Source organism: Crocodylus siamensis, chromosome 1 (assembly GCF_052110815.1).
Source record: "Crocodylus siamensis isolate JL-2025a chromosome 1, ASM5211081v1, whole genome shotgun sequence".
Lineage (NCBI taxonomy): Eukaryota > Metazoa > Chordata > Crocodylia > Crocodylidae > Crocodylus > Crocodylus siamensis.
Window position 1 is genome coordinate 416,658,075 of NC_143395.1, and position 26,096 is coordinate 416,684,170.

The 26,096-nt window shown below is 49.3% G+C and overlaps 1 protein-coding gene across 8 annotated transcripts in view; it reads right to left on the reverse strand.

The window, feature by feature from the left end:
- FAM168A (family with sequence similarity 168 member A) overlaps positions 1-26,096 on the reverse strand; it is a 343,456-nt gene that overhangs the window by 19,968 nt on the left and 297,392 nt on the right. For 7 of the 8 annotated variants that reach the window (XM_090030784.1, XM_090030783.1, XM_090030785.1 and 4 more), the window contains 2 exons: positions 14,131-14,256; positions 1,691-1,833 (listed from right to left, as the gene is read on the reverse strand). In XM_090030784.1, coding sequence (XP_089886910.1) covers positions 1,691-1,833; positions 14,131-14,256 — 269 coding nt within the window. The remainder of the gene's footprint in view (positions 1-1,690; positions 1,834-14,130; positions 14,257-26,096) is intronic. The other variant, XM_090030790.1, reaches the window with a different exon arrangement.

The following is a 26,096-nucleotide window of genomic DNA, read 5'->3' on the forward strand; positions in this document are numbered from 1 at the left end:
ACGCCAGCCAACCTTTTTCTTTGTGGAAATGGAGAGATGCTCCGTTTCTGAGGAAGTTACTCCTGGCCTACACAGAAGTCATTCCCGGCCGTGGACCTGCCTAGCTCCTGTCAGCTCACCTGCCTGGACCCAGGGCAACCCCTCATGGAAACAAGCAGAGATGAGACTGGCTTAAGCTGGCAAAGAGTGAGGTGGTGATGAAAGAGCTGGCTGCAGAAGATAAATCTGGGTGAAGTCAGCACGAGACGATACAGCTTAAATTAAATGGAAGGAAAGACAGAAGGAGATTTGTAACCAAGAGCCTGGAATTCAAAAGGGCAAACTTTAATCTACCGAGTGAGAACTAGTTACCAAAGTTACTGAAATCTCAAAGACTTGAATGTAGGAGAGACTTGACATTTCAAAGATGCAAAAATGATGTGGCTCTTCCTTCCAGGGAGAAGGGGAAGACTCAGGAACATAAAAACTGCCATTGACTGGGTCAGACCATAGGTCCGTCTCGTCCAGTCTCTGGCATCGCACAGCAGCAGAGAGCAGATGCTGAAAGGGAGAGTGAACTGGGTCTGAGCAGGACTTTTCCCGCTCTTCCTCTCCCACTTCCTGCCTCCAGCATTTAAGACTTAGGAAGCTTTGATTCAGAGACTGTGCCCCAAGTTCCCATGTTCAAAGGCTACTTGTAGGAAAAGGGCTCCAAAGCTAACTGGATGAATAAGTGCCAGGAATAAGCCTGAAGCCTGCAAGCGATGAATCAAAGAGCAAATCCAGCAATAGAGGACAGGTCAAGAATCAACGGGACAAGAGAAAATTGCCAAAAGTCAAGCTGGGTCACACCTTGACAAAAAAATAAAAACAAACAGCAAAAGGTTCTTCAGCCCCACAAATAATCAAGGAGAAATCAAGGAGAAGTGGGGGCTGCTATCCAGTGAGAATATGTATGTGAATCTTTTCCACACCAGTTTAAAAGTTACGCTAGTCAAACATCCACATAACAGTACAGCGAGGCTGGGGTAGAAAAGAAAGATCATCTAGAGGTGGTCCCAAACCTAGAAGAATACTTTTTCTCTAGTTTCAGGAAGGTTGGTGATGATAGCAAAGCAAAGGGCTGATTGGTCACTGTCCCCTCTGCAGCAAGCCTGCTCAGGTGGGGTCTCTTGGCCCTCTCACCCCACAGCCCTCACGCACGGTGCAGTAGGAGCGAATAGCTGGCTCTTAGGCAGCATCTCCTAGGGTCCGTTCTGTGAGCCCCAGCAAAAATCTTACCCAAAGACAGGCATCACAGCCCCTCTCGGAGGCATAGCAGATTAATTCAGCACAGACTTGGTGCAGAGAGCTCTGAGGACCAATTCACTCCAGTCATGCTTCGAGGCCTGACAAGCTGTGCATATGCTGCCAAGTATGAAAGGACCCTAACAGATATCCCTATCAGATGGCCCAGTCTACCACATGCCATTACCAGCATCATTTCCTCCAACTTTTACAGCAAACTTTCCTTGGCCACCAGCACCCAACCTACTCGTCACACAGGAACTGGTTATAATCTTCTTCACCCAGAGAGCAGGACAGAAAACATCTGAACTCTCGTACGTGGATACCCACTGTCCACACACTTTCCGTTGCTGGAATGAAAGCTCGGCAGAGTCCATCCCAGCTTTCAGCGCGAACCTTCATCTGGTGCTCGTGAGATACGTACCTGGGCGTACAGGTTCTGCTGTGGATAGGCACTTCTGATAGGGTACATAGCCGTTTGATAGGGATTTGGAGACGGAGAGTAGGGAGGAGGTGCACTGTTGCTCTGGGTTGGTGGGACCTTGTAGGGGGTCCCGGCAGTGTATCCTGTTGGAAAGAAAAACACCCTGCATTATTCCCATGGCAAACTTGTGGGAGACCACTGCCGACCCAGCTCACACGGCTCAATAGCACCTTTAACCACACTCACTCGCAACCAATCGCCAGGTCCCTGCACAAGACACAGTCACCAGGGGCCCTGTGGATGCACAAGCCACTTGTTTTCGTTCTATGCTGCCTCCTGGTCCTCCAGGTTGGAAAGGTCTCCTGGGAAACAAGGCTTAGGAGCCTACTGGGATGTGGGAGCTGCCGCAGCAGCCTGGGCAGCTATGCCAGGCCATGCCAACCCTTTTAGGGCAGAGATCATGTCTCATGGGAGCAGTGACCAATGCAGTGAGGTGCCCCACTGATGGGCCTTCAGGGTATCACTGGCATTAAACAACTACAATGCAGTAGCCTTCTGCTCCAAAAGCTGTTCTGCTTGGACCCTTCAATAGTGCACCCAAGGTAAGAGCAGGTGAGGAAGTAGTGCACCTAAGGTAAGAGCAGGGGAAGAAACTCTGCTGGAATGCTGTATCTGCACTGTGAAGAGCGAAAGGTATGTTCAGACCTTCCTGAAGAGGGATCGGCCTCTTCCTACCTTGACTGCCAGGGAGGACGTGGAGCAATGCCCATGGGCTACATTTGAAAAGATGTCTGCTGTTCTTATTAAACATCTCTATTCCAAAGGTCTCGAGTAGGGGGCTGGACTCGATGATCTTCCAAGGTCCCTTCCAGACCTAATGTCTAATGTCTGTGAAGTTTGGGCTGCGTGGTGGTAGCATGTCCAAGCACAAAGTAAGGGACAGCTCTAACAGGGACTGTCCATGGCTATCCCAGGTGGCTCAAACAGGGTCATGCTTTGAATGGCTATTGTCATAGCAGCTTTACTAACCAGCCTGCACCTGTGTGTACCGGTATCTGTAGGGTCTCTCTGTGACCAGTGCAGTGCATGCAGAGAGAACCAAGCTAGCTCAGATACCAGGAGCACCAGCGCTACTTTAGCTCTGCCTGGGCCTCTTAGCTGGGCTGAGAAGTGGACACATTGGCCCAGGAAGAGTGCCGTACTGATGTACTATGCTGCTTCCAGCCCCTGAGTTAGCCGACTCATATCTAGATCAGGTATCTCTGCCTGGTGCTATCCTGCGCTGCACAGACATACCTGCAAGGATTTCTGAACACTTCTCCACCACGGCCCCATTACAGGTCCTTGTAACAACACCTTTCAGAACCGAGCCAACAAATTTGGGGCAGGACGGTACATGGTATAAATCACTATGCCACTTGATTTCAAAGCGCTGGGGAAAGGGGTCATGGCACAGCAGCTGAAGCCCTAGCGGAGGTCTTCCTGGGAAGGGGACGGGCTTGGGAGTTCAGCCTGAGACACGGTCAAACCATCGAGAAGCATTCACACCTCACAGCATGCTAAGGGTTAAAAACCAGGTGTGACTCAATGGGACTGAGCTAAGACGTAAAACAGTCTTCTGAGACTACATGTGTAATGGTCAGACATGTATGAGTGTGTGTGGGGGGGGGGGTTGAATATTTGTATAAGTAGAGACATACACAATCTGGGAGCTCTTGTCCTCCTCGTTCGATGGTTAAATCAGCCGTTTAATTCCTGGGGACGCCAGACTCCCTGATCTCCTCTTCCACTGTCTCGACCACTGAGGAGCGACTGGCAGGCTAACTCTGATGGTGTGGGAAGGCTAAAGCAGTATTGTCCTTTCTAGGGCTGCGGCTTTCGACTGGAACAATTAAGACGTCTGAAACTATTATGGACCGGCTGCTCTGACCATTTGTCTTCATTAAGCTCTAGAAGGCTCAAGGTGAACCCAGGCTGTGCCCACGCAGCGGCAGCGCTGGCAGCGACTTGTTGGGCGCAGTGCGCTGCTCCAAGCGTGCTGCAGACTGTTTGCACAAAGGGATCGGTGGCATAGCCCAGCCAAAAGGAAAATACCTGCTCACCAGCACGCGAAGGGGAGTATGCCAAGGCAGGTATTGCTCTTTGCCTGGAGTGGGGCAAGGAATTAACATGTGCAATGTAAGAAAAGCAGCAAGCCAGGCCGTGGCAGGTGTCCTGGCGTGTCCTCTGTGCATAACTCTATGCGAGCCCAGCACCTACGCACTACAGCCACGGGTCCCCTTTACCTGTCTACCTTAATAGGGAGGACAAGGCCAGACTGTTTCAAGCTGCGGTTTCCCTGGAGTTATTCCTATGAACCTTTCAGGGCTGGTGAGCAATTCCTACAGCAAGCCTGATCCATTAAGGTCCTGAACCCCTCCTGAGAGGTGCTGAGATCATAATAAGGCCCCTGTGCCTGCAGGGCACTTTGAGATGTCAGCACGAAGAGTGCTGCAGCACTGCAAATATGACACTGCCGGGCTTGATTAGCCTGGTCCCGGGAATACATGTGCAGTTCCCCTTCACAGCGCACTGCTTTTCTGAAATCCCAGGACAAACAGAGGGGTTCCTTAAAGCATTTGCTAACAAAATCGACTCCTCTGCAGCTGCATGTGCTGTTGATTCATTACAGTGTAGGAAGGAAACGCTTCGAACCTAAGTGCACGGCGGAGGGACTGTCTAGCACCAGATGCCGACATGGCACAAAAAGGGTCCTGGGCTCAGCAGCAAGGGCCCAAACGTGCACCCGCTGGAGCTACAGGCAAAGCCCTCCCTAACGCCAGCGGTACAGAGCCAGGCCCTCGGTGCCAACGGGCTTGCAGACATTAATGCACGCACTTCTGCTGTTCTGTGTAGCTGACGCGCCGTTCTAATTAACATCGATCCACGGCATTGTTCATTTTTGCGTGTGTAGCGGCACGAGCCTGGCAGAGCAGGACAGGCAACCAAGGGACTGCTTTGTTTGCCTCATCTAGCTACTGCGGTGCTGCCGAGCCCCCTCGCTGCCACGGCCACCTTCCCTGCTTCTTGAAGCCTGCAATTAACAGGAGTCCATTTTAAATAAAGACCTGAACCGTAAGCCATAGCACCTGTCTAAGATGGAAAAGCACTGACTTCCAGCTGTGCGCGTGCTGCTGGCTCCCCTACAAAGACAAATCCTAATGGGGGATTTGTGGACTTGTTTGCGGTGACTTAATAGGCTGAGTATTTGCAAAGGTCACCTTCTTTTCCTAGGTGTTTCTCAGCTCCCTCGACGTCCGTTCTGTCCCCTGCAGCCAATTTGCATTATTGACAACACCAGCAGATCTGCTCTACTCCTAGGCAGGATAACAAGCCCTAGCCCTTCTGTATGAACACTGAGCACAGGTCCCTGAATTTGCAGCCTTTTGAAAAAAATCTGAGCAAAGATTTTTCCACCGCCTCCTCTGGAGACACCCCCCTCTGCAACACGCAGGGCTCAGACATCCCCACACGGCGTCAACTCATTCACAGCCTCCCGTTTCGTGTCCCTTCCATTGAAAAAGCAAACCTACAGACAACTACGGCTTTGTCCACTTTTGCTGTTTACCGGGAGCAACAGTGTGTCAGACACATACTTTATCTCCAGTGGAAATAAGTGCCACATAATTTTTCTGCACAAGTAACACACAGTTAATTACTATGCGTAGTAAATGCCAATAAGCTGCACTAAAGGCATTCATACATTTCAGTGGTGAAAAAGTGCTGGGCTGGCAGGATAACGAACTAAAAGACAGACAATATTTCTTTGTATACAAGTACCCGGCACAACATTTCTACTTTCCAGAGGGAGAGAGAAGAAGCACGACCTGTCAGGTGAGTTTGCACCTGGGCTTCTGTTGACTCCAACAAGCAGGCTCGGTTTCTGCCACTATTGGCACAGGATTCTGCTAATATTCGGCACATAAAAGTCATGAGCCTGCTGTTTAGGAAGACTCGGTGTTTCTAGTACTTGTGATTTTATCGCAAGCCCCATATGATTTATTCTTTTTCTTAAAGGCCCAGCTCTGGGAGTCGTGGAATCACAGGGGAATCTCAACCCTTCCACCGCCTGCAACAGGGAAAAAAAGCTGGCAAATCTCCTGCGGATGTTCCAACACCAGAAGGGGAATTTAAAAAGTGGCTATAAAACCTGTCTTTAAGAAGGAAAAAAAAATCTCTGGTGATTCAATCTAATCTCATGCTTTTACAGGCTTGAGTCATTATTTTTGAACACTTGGGGTTGGCCATCCAGAAGGCGCACCACATGGTGAACAGAGATGGGACGCTGGCCTCTTGGGATCTAGTCTCACACAACACTTGGAACGTGGCTGATTTCCTCCCTTCCAGAGACTGCTCAGTGCTTTCCACTCCTTGCACGCAGGGATGAGTTGGGGGGGTGACTGGATCCACCCTGTGGGGCTTCTCACCACGGCGGACAGAGCCACTGTGTGGGGTTGGCTGGCACGTGGTGATTAATGCTGCCGCCACTTGCTGCTGATCTGCACGCCTGGAAATCCTGGGGCGGGTCTGGGCAGGGGCGGTGCTAACTCCGTGGGTGCTGGCTGTGCCAACACAGCGGCTCTAGGAGCCAGAGTATGATGCCCTGCGAGCTGGATCTGGAATCGGAGAATCATAGAAAATGAGGGCTGGAAGGGACCTCCAGAAGTCAGAGCTGGTCCAACCCCCTGCTCCAAGCAGGACCAGCCCCAACCACCTCATCCCAGCCAGGGCTTTGTCAAGCTGGACCTTAACAAACTCCAAGGATGGAGAGTCCACAACCTCTTTGGGTAACCCGTTCCAGTGCTACCACCCCCCTAATGAGAAAGTTTTTTCTAATATCCAACTTAAACTTCCTTTGCTGCAACTTGAGCCTGTTGCTCCTTGCCCTGTTGTCTGCCCCCGCTTACAACAATCCAGCTCCATCCCCTTTGTAACCTCCCTGTGGGAAGTTATCTGGAAGTTAGTTTTCTGGCCAGAGAGAGCCCCTGTCAGTCTACAACTGACACCCAACTTTAACTGAAATGGTATGGGATGTGCATAGCCACAGATTTTCTGGCCCTGCCTCGTACCACTCTGCATCCTCTCATGACAGACCTGCCCTCTGAGGTGGGGACACAAATTACACATTAACCAGTATAAGTGCTCGGAAACACAACAGAAGTTCAGTGCACATAAACCGCTTTCAAAATGTCCAAAACTGGTTTCAGATAGATCTAGATGGATGCTGTATCAGACTTAACCGACTTAGACTAAATCAGTTTATTGAACTTCTGTCTCAGATCCCCTCCAGATTCAAGTCAACTCACAGTCCCCCAGCATCCCACAATGCTTTGCAGCTCTCCTGAAGCCCCCACCCCCTTGCAGGGCGGGTGGGCTAGCCTTGGCCCAAGCTGTCTGCTCTAGCTGAGCATGGAGGTGTGCTCTAGCGCCCCCCAGCTTCTGGGCTGGGCCACCACAGGCATGTGGCTGCATTTCCAGAATCAAAAGTGAATCTCTGTTCACTTGCTTATCGGTTCAATCTCTGCAGCTTAAATTAACCTGCAAAGATTAAATCGATTCAGCCTCGGGCTTTCTGACTGTGCTTAGCCCTAAAGAGCATGATTCCACACTTCACACAACACCCTACTCCCAACCCACACCTGGTGCAAAAATGCCCTTTTCCCCGTGGCACCTCGGAGTCAAGAGGCAAACACAGTTCTGAGAGGCATTAATGAGAACCACTGAATAAAACCAGGGCAGAGGAGAGCAAGGGGATTCCCGAAGAAAGGACACCTGGGCCCCTGAATTCCATGTTGATTTTCAGCTTTCAAAGCTGACGGGATCCACAGGCCCCTGCGGGGAAGTTTCAAGAGAGTCATTGGTACTTTAATGCCAAATTAGTGGGGAAACTCCAGGAACCTTGCAGCTGTGCTTTCTGTTCTCTTTATAAGGCAGACTAATAAGTCTCTGTGTGCACTAGCCTTTCACCTCTGTTCAAACCTGATCTAGGTCACAAATGAGCCTGGGAGTCTTTATATACTCCCTGGAAAATGTGTTTATTGCATAAAGTTGCCGTATGGGCCTGTGTGAACATCTGGTGTCTGCTGAGGTGCAGCTAGGGCTGGAATAAAGAGGGGTGCTGGCAGGTCAGGGTTGTCGGCAGAGCTGAGCAGAAGACCAAGAAGTGGCATTGCAAGGGGGAGCTGGAAGGAAGGACAGAGAGGGACCAAGGTACGTGCAGGCAGAAGGCAGGGTGGGGTGGTACCTTAGACACTAACTGGCTCAGAGAGCTCGTGCTTTTGTAGGTAACAATCTACTTTATCAGATGCATGAAGGGGGATGTAGAAGGCCTGCACCCAGCGTAGTCTGGCTTTCATGGGAGCGCAGGCCTCGCTTTGTGACATTAAAAGGAACAAGACACAGCAGACTCAGACTCTTCAGATGCTGCATTTTCAGAACAACAGACTGGGAAAAGTCAACCCCCACATAAGGAGCCACAGATCAGAGACCTCAAATACAAATGAACTGAGTTGACCCAGCCAGCGCTTGGGACAGCAATGAATTCAGCACAAAATTTCAGTGTCATATTATGCTCAAGACACGAAAATGGCATGTGGGTAACAGGCACCTTGGCAGGATTAAGCCAATGGGATCTTGGTGCTTTCTGATCACTGTGGTGTTCGCTGTCGTTGAACACACAAATTAAATGGCAGGATATCAATGGCCTCTAGTGTCAGCACTGCGCGGTTTGGGGAGTGGAGGATGCTAAACCCCAAGGCAGGAACAAGGAAAGGAAACTCAGGCAAAATGTTTAGCTAAACGCCTTTTATTTTTCCCCGGCCTTGGGGCATCTAAAGGGAGGAAAGGGGAGTTTCAGCCTCCCAGGTACTGGCCTTTCTGCTGAATACCAGTAAAGATGCCAACTGTGGTGGGATGCTGACCCAGAAAAACTCTACTGCCACAGCCCACTCGTTCCGCACAGACCATCCAAGGGCCAAAAGAAAGCAGCTCTGAGGTACTTCCATAGGAAAAGGAACCACGTGTGTCAAGGGGAGATGTGCCAAGCGCTGTTAGCAGTGCTGGCTTTTAAATAACTGAGCCATTACCCATGCAGCTAATGGCCCAGCTCTGTACCTGAAGCGCTTTTAGGCACTGTAGAGCCTGCCCCATCAACTGCTGCCAGGTCCCCGTTAAGCCATGGGAACAAAACCAGAACTGGGGACATGTGGTTGAAGCTGGTTTTGAAGTGATGTTCCTACCCGTGGCAGCAATTAAACCACCCTAAATAAAGCAAAGGCCTCCCATACGCCTCCATATGCACTGTATTGGTGTAAGTGGTAGGAAGTGCTTTCTGCACAAGTTGTACTGACGTTCTTAATGACACAGCAAACCCACGTACACTTTTTACTCCACAAGGCCACTTCCCTCCACTACAGCAGCTTTTCTGCCTCTTGGCCTTGCCTCTTCAGCAGTCTAAGAGCTCCTAGCTCTGCGTCAAATCTCAACCACATGCATGTGGGTTTGCTAGATGTGGAAATCAGAAGCATCCCAGGCTCTTCCTCCCATGAACCACAGAGGCTCAGGACTCCCGAGTCTGTGACAGCTGATCTGTTGCACTAAAAATAGAGCAAGGCCCGCACTTCAGACAGATGCAGTCTGGTGCATTTATTAACTGAAGAAAAATTAAACCAGGACAATTTGGACTGGTCTGTGGATTCAGCTCTTTTGGAAGCAATTCTGAATGGTGTAAGACGTGTGCTAGTTCTGGAAAGCATGATTATCAGTGACTCTCAAAGCCTCATTACACTTTTTAACGATTCACAGCCTATTGGGAGGATGCAGAAGTTCTCACAGCCTTCACTATTCTGGCTTCTGGGCATTTAGGAACAGGTTTTGATTTTCAAAGCTATGCAAGGCATTTAGCCTTATAGCTCCCATTACAATTAGAGAGAAAAAATATAAGCAAATACAGGTAAGTCGCCTACACTAGGGGTGTCAAACACAATCCAGATCCAACCCATGGAGACACATGATCTAGTCCAGTGGTTCTTAAACTTTTTTTTTTTTTTTGCAGACTACTTAAAAATTGCTGAGGGTCTCAGGGGACCACTTAATAAGCTTTTTCCTTGTTCTACAAATCAAAGCACACCACTCATATTTTAATATCAGTAGTCTTGCCTTTCTAATGCAATGGATGTGCCTGTTTTTTTGAGCAAAGTTCTGGGAAGTCGGGTACAACGTTTGTCAGCTTTAGCCTTAAGTCACCTTTCTGTGGACCATCTGAATGGAGCTCGTGGGCCAGTGGTGCTCCGTGGGCCACAGTTTGAGAACCTCTGACCTAGTCCATGGGTCTCTGGAATGACTCCATGCACTGCACGGGGCATGCACCAGCCCTGGCCCCGGCCCTGGCCCCAGCCAAGATATTTTCTTCTTAACAAGTCTGAGGCTGATGGAAGAAAAGAATAATCTAAACAGGCTGAATGCTCCATCACTGAGGATTTCTGTTGCTTCTACTTAATATTTTAGAGACTTGAAAACAGTGATGTTGGGCTTCATGATGAGAACCAGATGCATCCATCTTCTCTTACCCTCTGTGCAGCCTCCTTATAAGCATGGCACAGGTTGGCTGCAGATTAGGGACTTCTGTGGGTCAACACTGGACCCTGTACACAGTTTACACTTAAAACAGCAGTCATGGGACCTTTTAGCCTGGCCATTATATTGTAAAACTATAGTTCACTACAGGATGTATACCAGAATAAAGGCATCCTTGTGACTACAGGCATAGGTGGACTACAGCTGAATCCCACTGTAGGGAGCAGGTTGAAAGACAACAAAAGCCAGAAATGCGTCTGAAGCAGTGTACGGGGCTGTGGCTGTGGGTCCAGATTTAACCAGTAAAGTCAAGTTACTCATCAGAAAGTGTTGCTATGTCCCCTGCACGCCTGCTGGCCTGGGACATGCCAGCACTTGTGCCTGTTCCCCACCCTGCTCTTTAGGACCATTGGAAAATAGAGCTGGAAGAGACCTCACCAGGTCCTCTAGTCCAGCCCCCGGCTCAAGGCAGCATCATCCTGGCCAAGCGTCCATCCAACCTGCTCTTGAAAACTTCCAGGGATGGAGAGTTCACGAGCTCTCTAGGGAGCCTGCTCCAAAGTTTGTCCTAACCAACCTCAATTTTCCCTGCTGCAGTTTGAGACCATTGCTCCTAGTCCTGTCCCTGGCAACCTCAGAGAAAAGCCCACCTGCATCCACTTTGTAATCACCCTTCAGGTATTTGAAGGCTGTTATCAAATCCTTGCTCAGTCTTCTCTCCTCCAGCCTTGGCCTGTCCTTTTGTTTTACGCTATGTCTACACAGCAGTCTGCAGGAGCAGCTGGGATGCTGGCTGGCCTCCTTCCACAGGGAATCGCCAGCAGCCTGAGCGTGCACCTCTGGCCCCCATACCCACATCCTTTCGAATCCTGCTGTGTCTTTGCTGCTCTCGTTCCCCATGCATCCCTGCATAGGTTCCCAGTGCCTCAGCTGTTTTGGCTTTTTAAAGGGCAGACATGCCCTTAGATTTTAAGGGTCTGTGGCAGGAATTGTCTTGCATTACCCACGTGTACAGTACCTTGCACAATGAGGGTCTTATTGCAACTAGGGCATCTTGGCAGAAGTGACGGCTGTGGTACGCCGTGATAGGAGCACTGCCAAGCTTGCAAAACCAAGCACTCTAAGCTAGGGAAGGCCTGAAAGAAAGCTGCCTGGGCAACCTGATTTTGCCTTCCTCACGTTTATGCATCATGATCATCTTTAATTACAGTGTAGCACATCTTTACTTCCACAGGACCTTGGCCTCAGTAAAGCACCAGATGTATGGTGCTCATTTAAAAGAAGCTGTTCATTAGCCTGTTTTATCCTTGCTCAATGGGTGGCCCTAGGACTTATGGTCTGCACACTATTGCAGTCCTGCTCTGAAGACAGCATGAGGGATTTCCTCCCAGGCATTTCTTTTTTTACACTGCCCCTCGCTACAGTCTCTGAGTCGTTCCAAGTTATTAGTTGGATGTATGTTCAGTTTAAGAGGAACTGCTGCTATGCCCATTTTACAGATTGGGAACTGAGGCCTGGGAAGATTGCGGGCATCAGTTAGCGATAGCTCGGACCCAGTTCTTCAGAACCAGAGTGTTAGAAAGCGCTTCATATTGTTTGTGCACCATTCCTGCCGATTCAATAGAAACAAGTTACCAAGAGAGATTGTGGACTCTCCATCATTGGAGCTTTTTAAGGACCGGCTCAACAAAGCCCTGGCTGGGATGATGCAGTTGGGGCTGGTACTGCTTGGAGCAGGAGCTGAACTACATGTGACCTCCTGAGGTCCCTCCAACCCGCATTTTCTATGATTTTAAGTAAGAGTCGTCAGCACTCCTGCAAAGCAGACCCCTTGGGTCTCCAGTATGGCAGACAAGAAGTTAAGTGCCTGGCAAACTTCACACACCTACTTGAAACTGAGGGGAGGCGGGGGGCGGGGTGCTAGAGCTTTTCAAAGCCAAGAATTTTTGAGCGTAGGGAAAACAAGGCCTATACCTCTCGCCTCATCTTTAAAACAGCGGAGCCATTACAAAAGAAACCAGCCTGAGACAGACACCCAGTATGGGAAGTGGCAGCCCAAAGGGCAAAGCTTGGAAAACTTTCTAAGAGTAAACAGGGGCTGATAATGGGAAGCATGGGCGACTGATGCCTCCTGAGTCTGGGGGGGCACCAGATTGCTGACAGGGTGCTCCCCCCCCGGCACCCAATTGCCAAGCCAGCGGCAAAACTGGAAGTGTACTTCCACTGGGACTTCAAGTTTCGGGGTGCACAGCGGATCTCAGGGTGAGCACGTGCACCTGTATGCACCCCCTATGCGTCACCAGTGATGGAAAGTGTCACGCACCCTTAACAGGTATCCCTGTCATCCCTCCCTACCACAGCCATGTCTGCCTCAGGCTTGCTTTACATTGAATATTGACCGAAAGCATTATTTGGGAGCTTTGTGTACATCCTTGGTGGGATTTAGAAGCAGGCTGAGGCACTGTCCTCTTCCCACCCTGCTGCGCTGCTCCTAGGAATTTGGCTTCCTACTACAGATCTTCAAGCTGCTTTGAACAGGTAAAGCCCAACCTCTGTTTTCAAAATTACTGCCACCACCACATTCATGACAAGGTGCTTCAAGGAGGCGTGAAGACATGCACTAAATGCTGCACTGAATATGGGCGGCAGCTTGTCAATGGAGCAGGTACTATGTTGGGCCAGGCAAGGTGACAGGTGTGGGCTGGACATTTAGAGGCTTGCTGGCGCTTTCAGCACACAGCTGCTTGGCAGTGGCACAGATTCAACAGCAAACGAGGAGATGGCTCTTGGTGGATCAGACATGGCAGAGCTACCTATGCCTCCAAAACTTGTCCTCCTTCCCTGCGGCTGTGCTGGGCTTGGGGGCATTGGCTTGTTCCTTCCTTTGTAAATAAGGAACTGCACCGCAACCTGGAAGCCTGTGTGTTCACCGTGATCTTTCCACACTAAAGGGACAGGAGAAACAAACCTATCATAGAAGCCACTTGCCTGGTTAGAGGTACAAAGTGAAGTCTCGGTGAGAATTTCACCAGGATCCCTGGAGCATTACTTTTGTTTTGAGACTGCCCCTTTCTCCCCCCTTCTCCATTTGAATGAAGGACGAAGTGACCCCCCTCCTCACCAGTACTCTCCCCTATGCAAGCTATTTCGCTTAAATGACAAAGTGCACATAGATTTATTGCTAAGGCTGGATTCATTATCTGACTGAAGCATGGCCAAGTGCAGTAATCTGGGCACACTGACAGTATGAATTAGGCCCCAGCCCAGGAAAGAGAAAGAGAGCATGAATAAGGCTATGCATCTAAAAGACAATTTGAGCTCTACTCCGCAAAGAAGGGGACAATTAAAGCAGAGAGGCTTTCCCTGTTCATCTCTACATTTCTCTCTCTTCCTTTTGAAGGACAGAAGTGGGTGTCAATATTTTTCTTCCCAGCATGTTTTTGTAGAGATGCTGATGTGGGGCAGTGAAAATCAGCATGTCTCCAGGAAAAACACAGTGTCCAGAGATCCACACAGTAGAAAGGACCCTTTAAGGCCACTGGGGTATGACTTCTTGTCGAAACTGGGCCACTTCTGGAGTGGTGTCTTCCCTACTGGGTTATGAACACCACTGAACTCGGCATCTTTAATAATAGTGTACAATAAATACTCAACGGAGCCTTAACACACACACAAAATTAACCAAATATGTTGCAAGAGGTTATATGTCCCAAATAATGCCCCCAAGCCACTGGAAAGAGAGAGAGAGAAAGAGAGAGAGAAAGAGAAGAGTAACACAGGAAGGCAAAACAACTGTGTAAAAACCCCAGAAGAAAAGATGTATTTACTGAATGCTGCAGATGAAGCTTGGTAAGTTCTGTTCTCAGTCCCAGTGTCCACCGGGAGGTGAAACGTGCCCTCAGTGGCACAAGAGGTTGAGGTCTGTGGCCAGGCCTGCTTCATCAGAAGTGTAGCTTGAGTGAAGACAGAAGAAAGGTGTTACACAGGCACAAACAGCTGGGCAGCAATCACAGTGATGATACAGACACCCCCCTCCCCCCTCCGGGCTTGGTGTTTCCTGTAAGCCCCGCACCCACCTTTTTAAGGGGAAAAAACTGAGAATTTCCCATCCTGAGTCACTTCTCCTCTCCACTTCTCCCCAGGATTTCAGAACGTGTGGTTAAAACTATAGGGAACCAGGAAGTTACCTACCCACATCTTAAGGACAAAAGCCAGCACCCATTGATTCTCCTGGGATTAAAGCTTCTAGCAATGGGGCTGAGGGTGCTCTCAACCTCCTCCATGATCTGAGCCAGGGGCAAGCTAACGATGTGCGTGCAGCTGAGATATACTGTATCAGAGCAGCTTCCTTCAGCTACTTTTTGAACCAGCTTTTTGATAAGATAGACTCCAACTCTCGAGATGGCGTTGGGAGGTGGCATGTGAATGCAGTGGGTTGTGGTGACCGTGGGGCAGGGACAGTCCTGTGGTTCAAAGACAGGCTTGGAAGCCAGCTGAGTGTGTGTGACCCTGGGCAAGTCCCAGCCTTCCTGGACCTCACTTTCCTTCCCTTGCAAATGGAGATGGACTTGCCACCCCTTGCAAATGGAGATGGACTTTCTTATCTTGTAGATGCACTGGTGGGTTCTACTCAGCATGTCAGAAGAGCGCTCTTAGTGGCCATGCAGATGCAACGCCTTATTAACTGTGACTCAGGAACCTGTTTAGACTGACTTGGGGTGCAAAATATAATACACCAAAGTGAGAGAACTAGCAACTTTGACAACACTGCTGAGCAGGAGCAGTACTGCGTGGCAGGGCACTCTAGTGTCTGCGTATGGGAAATGATTGTCTCTGTTTGCACAACGCCGACAAATAGAAGTCAGAGGAATTGCAAAGACCAAACTTTACTCACATACCACATGCTCCTTTCCCCCCATATTCAACCCTTCAAAATTGGGATTCACATCTTTAAGCAGGAAAGCTGATTTTTTTTTCTGGAATAGAAGCATGGAGGCTCTGTGCTGTAATGACTGCCACATTCTCTGAGTCAGCAAGGAGCAGGAGTGGAGTCCTTTTTTAATCCCTTCACAGCCACAGCCGAATTGACAGTTGCTTTTGGCTGATCAGTCAAAAGCTGCTGCTAATTCAGTAGCAGCTGTGAAAGGGTTAATGCTGTAACTTTTGCCTGAAGCAGCCACTGAACTGGCTGAGGGTGAGCGAGCTGCTGCATGCTGTCAACTCTTGGGCATGACTCTAGAATCTGCACTACCTGCCTTCCAAAAACAAGGTGCATGTCTTATCTGGGGACACATGATATGCAAAATATACAGTATCCAGCTTGGTTTTGATTAGGTCGGGGCTGGGTGTTGGGTTTATGGGATTATCATTCACCACCTGTGAGATGGGGACACCTAAGGCTGACTGTCATCTCCAGTGACGAACTTGCAGTCAAAATAAGAGAGAAAATAAGCAATCAATTTTCTTAGGTGTGGATCCTAAACACCAGAAGGCCAACCATAACATGTTTAAATAAAGGGGAAATGAAACTAGAAGTGACTTTGAATAAGACCATTTGTGGTGGGTGGAAGTCCTGGAGTACACTTGGGTATATCCCAGAAGAGAACGAGTGGGAAAGGTGGGGAAAGTGCTCACAAGATACGGACAGCTTCTCATGCCACCTAAAGGCCACTGAACTGAAAACTGGAGAAGCCAAAGAGAGGCAAGTCCAAGAGCTTTGGAACAAATTTCCTATTGGTTTTTATACAATGTTCTGGTTTAGGTTAATGCCATTATAATTCATACCTAATTAGCTAATGAGCATTAGGACTGACTGTTGTAGAGTCATAAAGAAATAGGGCTGGAAGGGACCTGCACAGGTCATCTAGTTCAACCCCCTGCCCGAGACAGGATCAGCTCTAGCCAAGCCATCCCATACAACCACAATTTAAACTTGACATGACTACCCTCAACCCTGACACAACAGACGCCAAAGCAGGGGACAAGCAAAGCCCAGAAGCCTGGGAAATACCCAAAGCAGAACATAAGCACGATTACACCTAGATCATCCTGACCAAGGCTGTCCAACCTCTTCTTGGACACCTCCAGTGATGGAGAGTCCACAGCTTCCCGAGGCATCTACTCCACTGCCTCCCTAGTCTCACAGTGAAGAATTTTTTTCCGGATATCCAATCTGAATTTACTTTGCTGCAACTTCAGACCACTGGTCCATGTCCTCCTCTCTGCACCAAGACAGAAAAGGTGCTCTCCCTCTTCTTGATGGCAGCCCTTCAGGTATTCGAAAACTGCTGTCATATCCCCTCTTAAGAGCCTTTTCTGCAAGCTGAACATGCCTGGTTCCTGCAGCCTCTCCTCATATGAGTTGTCTTCCAAGCCTTGATCATCTTTATTGCCTGCCTTTGGACCCTCTGTAATTTCTCTATGTCTTTTTTAAAATGTGGAGCCCAGGATTGCACGCAGTACTCCAGATGAGGCCTGACGGGTGCTGAGTAGAGGGACACTATCACCTGCCATGTCTTGCACCTCATGCTGCTATCGATGCAGCTCAACGCCATGTTTCCCTTTTGTATGACTGCATCACACTGCAGACTTGCATTGGACCTGGGGTCTACCAAGACTCCCAAGCCCTCTTCCATAATGCTGCCATCCAGCCAGGTGCCCCCCATTTTGTATCTGTGCTTTTGATTATTCCTTCCAAGGTGCAGGCCCTTGCATTTGTCCGCATTGGACTCCAGCCTGACTTCCCAATCTGTCAAGATCCTTCTGAATTGTGCTCACATCCTCCAGCATATTCACCGTCCTTCCCAGTTTTGTGTCATTCAGAAACTTGCTCAAGATGTTTTCTATGCCAGCATCCAAATCATGAATAGACACGTTGGACCACACTGGGCCCAGGACAGACCCCTGTGAGACTTCACTAGAAACTTCCTACCATTCGGACCTGTTAATAATTACCCTTCGCTCATGGCCATTGAGCCAGTGATCAACCCACCCTGTAGTACAGGGGTGGGCAATTATTTTGGGCGGAGGGCCACTTACTGAGTTTCAGCAAGCCATCAAGGGCCGCATGACAGGCAGCCTGGGGCAGATAAATATTAATTTTCTAAATTTTTTAGAGGCCCCGTGGGCTGGATAGAATGGCCTAGTGGGCCGCATCCAGCCCGTGGGCTGCATTTTCCCACTCCTGCTATAGTACCTCTATCGAGCTCTTATTTCTCCAATCTGTTTAGGAGAAGGTTGTGCGGGATCTTGTCAAAAGCCTTGCTGAAGTCCAGATACACGACAGCCACAGCATTTCCTTTCGTCTACCCAAGTAGTTACTTTGTCCAAAGAAGATCAGGCTTGTTTGACATGATTTGTTTTTCATAAATCCATCTGCTGGTCCCCTTCCAGATGCTTGCCAATGGCCTTCTTAGGATGTGCTCCAATAACTTCCCAGGTACTGAGGTGAGGCTAGCAGTTCCCTGGGTCTTTCTTCTTGCCTTTTTAAAAGTAGGGTACTATGTGGGCCCTTCCCCTGTCCTCTGGTACCTGGCTTGTCTCCCACAACTTCATGAAGATCATTGCCAAGGGCTCCAAAATCTCCTCTACCAGTTCCTTCAAGACCCTGGGATGAGGCTTATCCGACCCTGCTGACTTAAATTCATTCAGGCCCAATAAAAGCTCTCTGACTGTCTCTTCTATTATCTCCTCCCTCCACTTGCCCCCTTCTTTATCCAGATAATCCCTATTAGGTGTCTGGCAGCAGCTAAATTTTTTGTGAAGACTGGGGCAAAGCAGTTGTTGAGGAGCCCTGCGTTTTTTGTATCTTGGGTTAGGAGTTCCCCCAGCTTCTTAACAGAAGACCCACAGCTTCCTTGGTCCTCCTTTTCTGGCCAACGTACTTACAGACCCTCTTCTTGTCTTTAAACTCCTTTGCCAGGTGCAGCTCATTCTTTATCTTTGCTTTCCTAATTATGTGCCTGCAGGTTCTTGCTATTTCCTAGTATGCATCCTTGATGACCGCCCATTCTCCCATTGCTCGCATGCTTTCCTTTTGCATTTGAGGCATTTTAGAAACTCCTTGGGCAGCCACATAGGCCTCTTGCCATTTTCCTTGTGCCTTCATTGTGTTGGGGCAGTTTCTTGTTGGGCTTCCAATACTGTGCCACTTAGAAGCCCCCAGCCCTCCTAGGCACCTTTATCCCTCAATTTTTCCACCCATGACACCATGCCTATTGAGTCAAATGAAATCCACCTTTTTGAAATCTAGTATCCTAATTTGCCAACCTCTTGCTTTCCCTTGCTCGGGATCTGAAATTCTAGAGAATTGTGATTGCTTCCTCCCAAGTTACCCATCCCCTTCACATCCTCCACCAGTTCTTCCCTGTTGGTCAGGACAGGATCCAAGACTGATGATCCCCTGATCTCGCACTTGTATACATGCATCGGTTGTGCTTTGCATGCTGACCTCCTTGCTTTCTTTTTGTGCCACTTGTTGCAGTCCTGCAGCTCTCTGGCCCTTTCCCAGAGTCCTTCATTTCAACACCACTGTTTCAGCCACACATTCATGTCCAGGATATGGTCTCAGCCTGGATCACCACAGGAAGGATTGATGAGAACTTCACTTGTGCTCCAAGTGACTTAATCCTCCTGCCAAGAGCCTCAGAGTCACCTCTGATCTGGTCAGCATCATTCCTGGTAGTCTTGATGGTGCCTATGTGGACAAGCTGGAAGGGGCAGCGGGCCGAGGGATGGATGAGCTTTGGCAGACTCTCTGCGATGCCCTGAATTCAGGCTCCAGGCACGCAGCACACCTCCCAGGGCCCCAGATCTGGATGAAAAATTGGTGCCGCTGTCTCCCACAGATGGGAGTCACCAGCCATGAACAATCTTCTCTTTCTTCTTGGTGCAGTGGACCCACAGCCCGTGTCCTTGGGACCTTGCACTTCTTGCTGTCTATGCTGCTGGCTCCTTTGGCTCATGTTGCAGATGTCCTCTTCTCTACAGTTTCCTCAGCGGTTCCACCGCAGAGTGCTTGAAAGTAGTTGCTGACATCAGTATGCTCTTCTTCAACTCTGGGGACCCTCCTTCTTTGAGGGGTCACATATTGCCACTTCTCCTCATTGCCCTTTGGCCTCTCTAGTACCAACCTCTCAAAACTCTCATCTAAGTAATCTTCCTGGTCCCAGATGCAATGCAGCATGGACACGTGTGCTTCCAATCTGCAAACTTTCTCCTCCAGGATGGATACCAGCTTAAACTTGGTGCAGATGAAGTGCTCATGACCCTCCTGGCACATGCCACACAGGTCACAACAGCTGACCCAGACTCCATTTATGCCTCCCTTTCTCCTTGAAGCATATCTATTTGTAAGGATAAAAAAAGAGAGGGGGGCAAGGGAAGAAAAAGACACACTACTAGAACTGGCACCAGGACCCCTGCCCACGCTCCCACACACTCATGCATGCACATAGTCTCCTGCTCCCTGGCTCCCTCCTGGGGTAAACTCCTTCTCTGTTCACTAGTGGCTGCCTTTTTATAAGGCTGCCTATCCTACCTCCACCTCTCAGTGACCTAAACCAGCTCCACCCAGAGCAAGCCCTGTCACTCAGTCATTCCAGAAGGAGGAAGAAAAGAATGAAAAGAACAGGAAGAACAGAACCAAAAAAAACATGAAAGAAAGAACAGAAGAGCTATCACACGCCAGAGGGGGAAAAAACCCTAGACACACACCCGGCACTAAGCAAGCACCCTAGCGGCAATCCACTACCCCAAGTCACTAGCAGAGAAAAGCCTCTTCAAGGCAGTCCCACACCTGAGCTGCTGATCTCAGAGTCACTTCTCTCTGCTTATTACCCCGCTCAGTGTCGCTGACCTATGTCCAGATCATGCTCCAGCACGGTGAGAAAAGTAAGGCAGGTAAATATGTGCAGGGCATAGGCACTGAGTACGTGGGGGCCTGAGGACCCTGGCGCCCCTTGGGAAGAGGGTAGGGTGACCACCTGTCTTTAACTGGGCGGGACTGTCCTGAAATGGGAACATCAAGTCCTGGTCCCGGGCTGCATGACTCTGGGACAGCATTTGTCCCGGATCCCCAGTATCGTGGAAAGCGGGTTTCCCTGTGCAGGCTGGCAGTGTTCCCGCCTGCAAGAAGCTACGGGGAGCGGGATGCAGGGGCACCATGTGCACGCGTGCGTGTGCACACATGCATATGGCCAGGAATACAGCCCCAAGCAGCAGTGGAGAACAGCTCCCCCAGCTGCCTATAGGTAAGTCGGTGGCAGAGAGGGGCAAATTGAGACCCCTACAGTGAGGGAGGGAGTGGGGCAGGGGCTTGCCCAGCCAGGCGAGTGCAATGGAGCCGTGGGTGGTTTCTCAAGGGTGCGGGGGGGGCCTGGCTTCCTGCCACTGTGTGAACTCCTGAGGAGGGGGGACACGAGCTGGGCCCCCTCGAGTTGTGCATGAGGAGGGGGCGGGCTACGCACTACTGGCTCAGGGCTCCCCACCATGCTGTCCTCCACCCGGGAGCCCACACTGGCTGCACTGCCATGGCAAGGTGCCCTGTGTCCGCCCAGAGGCAACAGGGGTGGCAGCACAGAGTTGTGCCCCCCACTGCTGCTGGGCAGGCAGGGGACACCTTGCCATGGCAGTGCAGCCAGTGTGGGCTCCCGGGTGGAGGACAGCATGGTGGGGAGCCCTGAGCCAGTAGCAGGCAGCCTGCATCCACCACTGCCCTCCACGGGCTCCATTTGCCTCTGCTCTTCCCATGCCACCAGTGTTATCCCCTCACCCCTCCACAAAAAAATCAGCTGGCACCTCTGGTGCAGGGTTATATTATTTTGACTGGATCTGCAGACTTTCAGTGCTATCTGCAGTAAAGAGCCATTGCATTTGGAAACCTTTGCAAAATTCCTGCATCTCTTCGCTTTCACCATGATGCGTTCCCAAAAAGGTGATCTGTAAACCGAGCACCCCCACAAGGCTGGAGCTCTTTCAGAAGGCGTGCTTAAGTCCCCAGCGAGGATTGACACCCCTGTCCATGAAGAAGAAAGGATACCAAGCTCATGCCCAGGAAGTGCACCAGAGAGGCGATGGAGGACAACACTGCTATAGACGCCACCAGTCTTCCAGGGCACACCGGGCTAGGGGCGTTTTACCAGGACGGGGGAATCAGCCAGCGGGCACAAGGACTGTCCCTGCTGGCAAAACATTCATCATCTCACCTAGAAACCTGGGAGTTTCCCAGTCAGGCTTGTGGTAAAGAGAGATGGCTCTCGGTCCAGAGCCTGTAGCTCCTCGTGAGGGCCTCTGGGTAATTCAGGAATACTGCAACAACCTGTTTTTCCATGCAAAAGATGCAGTGATTCTGGTTATCATGGTCAGGGTGCATTAATACCCAAGGGCTAAGAAGTCACAAGATCCCTTTGTTGCCAGACTGCACTTCTCCAGTGGTTGAGAGTGTTTTCACCTCCAAGATACTGGATGCATTACCTGGACTACTGGAGAGCATTTTTCCTAAACCCATGTGGATGACATCCCTGTCCCAGTGCTGATGTATTAACAGTCCAAACGGTCTGATCTGAGAAGTCTAGGGGTTGTTCCTGTGGCCATATATGCTCTTTTGTCCCAGGTCTCTGACCTGCTGAGAATCCTTCCTTTAGGCTTGCACAGCACGCGGATTGCAGACGCATCCTGCAACAGTAGCGTCTTATGGTCCTTCAAAAGACAGCAAGTCACAGGTGTTGCCAACAGAGCTGAAATGATTTATTATAGCTCCTCACCTAGTTCTTGCAACTATCTGTTCTGTTTGCCTTAGCTGATCTCCTAAGCTGCTAATGGAAAAGAAAAGCTTTGACTTTGCCACGTCTTGCAGGGTCCCCAGGAATGCTAACTGCTGAGACTGGACAACGAATTTGAGCTGAATCCTAATTACAGCATTTCACAGAGGGGAAACGAGGTCTGGACTGGATGCCAAGAACTCTTCCTGATCGAGCAGAGTCTTCTACATGCAAGGGAACATGGGCTCTGGTCCACACTGACAACGTGTGCAAAGCCTATGTCTGAACTGGAAGCGTGACAGCGTGGTTTATCCTTATTCACAAAAGCACACAACCAAACTTGATTAAAGATGTAAAGAAGAAATAAAGAATGCAGTAGGCGCATGTCTTCTCCAGTGACTGATATTGCTTTAAGAGTGATGGAAAGTCTGTGATAATCTTATCTTTGGTACTTATAGGGACCCCCCATGACTGTTGTGTCTGAGTGCCTCACAGTCTTGAATGGCGTGATCCTCCCAATGCCCTGTGAAGCAGGGCAGTCCTATCGTGCCCATTTTACAGATGGGGACCGGAGGCCCAGAAAAACCAAGAGATTTTTTCAAATCAGTTTATGAAGTTCAGTTTATTAAGCTTGTTTAAATCAGACAGGGAGAGGCAGAGATGGGAACAAAACCTGGAGCTCTAGTGCCATGCTAAGACTGGAAGGTAAGTGCGATTTACACGTGGGAAAGGCAGAACGATCTCTGCTGGATGAGGGGAAAATGTCTTGCTGGAGCACACAGAAATGGGGAACTGAGGAGGTGAAGGGCCACAAGCTACCATGACAACTCTCCACACCATCCACTCCACACAGAGAAACCTAATTTCCTGGGGTGGTTTTAACTATATCCTTTCTGAGGGCACCCAAGTAATGCATGACATGCACTATTCTCTTCTGCATTATTAATAGGTACAGTTAAGGCAGAAACCACTTGCACTGTAGAAAAATGAATGCCCTACTTAGAGGAAAATAAAAAGCCCATTTTAATGATGGAGTTAAAACCAAAAAAACCCAACATCACAGAAAGACCGAACCCCTAGAAGGGAACATGCAGGAGGGAACATCAAGGGATGCTGTAACTCTGAAAAGAGTCTGATGTGCCTCCTTTAAAGCAAACTGCACGTCTTTTAATAATTAGCCTGCCACATCTCTTTGCAGTGCAGAGACTCTAGGTGCGTGTTCTTTGTGTATCTGGAAGCAAAACTGCTTGACGGCTGGACCAAGTGCAAGCGCTGTCAAGCCAATGTTTGAAATGCTGACATCCTGCACTGCTCTTTCAACCAGCCCTGTCTCTCTCTCCTGCAAGCAGATGTTGGAAAGATATGAAACAACGCAACACAACAAGGAGTGAGCATAAGGTAAAAACACCTGGAGACGCAATGGAAAGAGATACTTATTTACCTGCCTGATGTAACGGGTGGTTTGAAGTAGTTTAAGTTTGCAGACAAGACAAGGGCTGGTTGTTAAGTACCTCCTGGAAAGTTTCAGTTCAAAAGAAGTCAGCGGAATAAGAAGATGATTTTTTAAAAATACTTTTCACTTGAAAATTGTCCGCTGCTGCGATTATAAGGCTGAGAGGGAATGAGAGAGAGGAAGAGGGGCTTTGTTGCTGGTTATACTTTGCTTTGGCTTTCCAATCTGGTGGAAGAGACAGGACTGTGAGGGTTGCAAACTCCAGGCCTCTCCAAAACATCTCTTCGGGTTTTATGAAGTCCTTCTGGCCCTAGAAGCCAGGAGGTGCGTGGTGCAAAGCACAGCGTGGGGTTTGGATGCATGGTTCGCGCTGATTTTAATGACTGATGAAGGGTGTTTGTGCCCGACAGCTTGCAAAGATGAATTTTTTCCAACTATTAGAGTTGGTATAATTAAAGATATCACATCTACCCAAAGAACCTTGTCTGTGTGTCTGTGTCCCTGGACCAACCTGGCTACAACCTAACCTATACCACTGATTTTAATGGGACTTCAGAGGCTAAGCCCACAAGCGTGGCTTATGAAAACTGAGTGGGGTCTGTGCTGACTGTTGGGCATTTCAAGCAGGGGAGCAGAAAGGAGATCCCCTTCTCTGCCAGTCCAAGCTTCAGGTCTGCAGTCATTTTAGGTCTTGTAGTAACGACGCCGAGTCCTCTCCAGACAGCCCTGAAGGAAGAAGTTGGTACCCGCTCTTTACAAACCTCCTTTGTGGAGTTATTAGCATCACTATTTTACTGCTGTGTAAATGGTTTAGAATAGATTGTAAAGCCCAATTAAATTGCAAACAATTTGATGAGATTGTCTGATGGTCTGATGAGATAATGAATATTGCTGATTCCTAAAGCAATCTCATCACTCGGGAGAATGCCAAGGAGTAGGACCAACGTGGACTGCGACTTCATAGTATTTGTCTGTTCCATCTCACTTCGCTTCGCTTTGCTTTGCTGGGAATTACCAGGGGGAAAAGGTGCCCAGCAAACAAGGCTGCATTTCTTATTCATGCATAAAGCGGGCACGGCACGGGCAGAAGCAATGCAAATGCCCTCCACTGGCAAGGCCCCTCGGCTTCCGCCTGGAAGGCAGGGAGGAGGCTAGTTTGGCCTCGTGGCCAAAACTGTCAATGGGGCCAAACAGTTGCTGGGTTTGGTGGCTGATGTCTGCCCACTAGAAACCAGACTGAGACATGCTTCCTCATTAACCCCGAGGGGCCAGTCCACCAATGTACTGAAGTGTCTTCTGAGCACAGCTGGCAGAGCAGACCTGAAAAGTTTTCTCCCCTGAGCCTGACAGTCTCTTTTTCAACAACCTGTTTCTGCATTTCATCGAATGCAGCTTTCCCCCCGTTAAACACAGCCCCAAACCACACTCCAAGGGGTCACTGAGCCTTTCTCTTGGGCCAAGTTCACCCTGTCCCATACCAGGTCTCCACTTTTCTTATGCTCTGCATTCATACGCTTAACACAGATGAGGAAACCACATTCTCCTCCCATTAGCTGCATGCGGAGGTGAACTCGGTTGAATCAAAGTTTTGAAGCAATCGTTAGGCAAGGCTCTTTGGATCAATCTGATATCTTTTCTTAGACCAACTCAAATAGTTGGGAAAAATTCTTCTTAGCAAGCTTTCGGGTTTAAATACCCTTTGTCAGGCAGAGGAAGCATCTGTGGTGGGTGTGCGCTCTTCCTGGAAGTGATCGCTTAGGAGTTGTGCCTATAACCTGGACAGAACCGCAAGCTGCGACTCCGACGTCTGGACGCGCGTGGTATCGCTACACCCTTCTGGGCGACAATGGCCCAAACGCACGTTTCTAAATGAGCTTGTTTTTAAAATTCCAGCTTTGAAAACTGCCAGTGCTAGCTGATGAGAAGTGTGTTTGATGGATGCGCATGGACTCTGACAGCTTGTTCCTTTCTGCGGTTTGATTATTTCCAGCCTGTTCTGTGACAAAAACTGATTCAATCTGAGCGAAAGCTCCTTGTATTGATACAGACGGATGGCTTTAACACAGCCACTGAACCACTGTATTACTTCCACTCAATTCCCTTTACCGCAGCCAAGAACACTACCTGCTCTGTCCAAGATCTACATTGACAGAATATTTTATAAAGCTCCTTTTGTACCACTTGTCTCTTTAAAATCCTTCCCCACCCCCTTTCATTTCAGTTTTGCTATGAAGTGACTGCTAACAAAGTTTCATAGCTGTTAGGGGCTGGAAGGGACCTTACAGATCATCGGGTTTAGTCCCCACTGCATTTGGGCAGGAAAGACTGCTGGGGCCAGATGACCCCAGCAAGGTGGACATCAAAGGCCAGATTCAGGAACATGCCAAGACTCCTGGCTTTGGTGCCAGTGACTCGGCCTCCAAAGAGGGCAATGAGATTCAAAGGCCTTGTACAGATATTCAGTTCTCCTGGGAGATTTGCTGTTTTCCCAGAAGGAGCCACGAGTGCATACATGTTCAGGCTTTTCTTCCGGAGTAAAAATGGCCTCTCCAGGAGAAAAATAACCTGGGCACAACCAGGG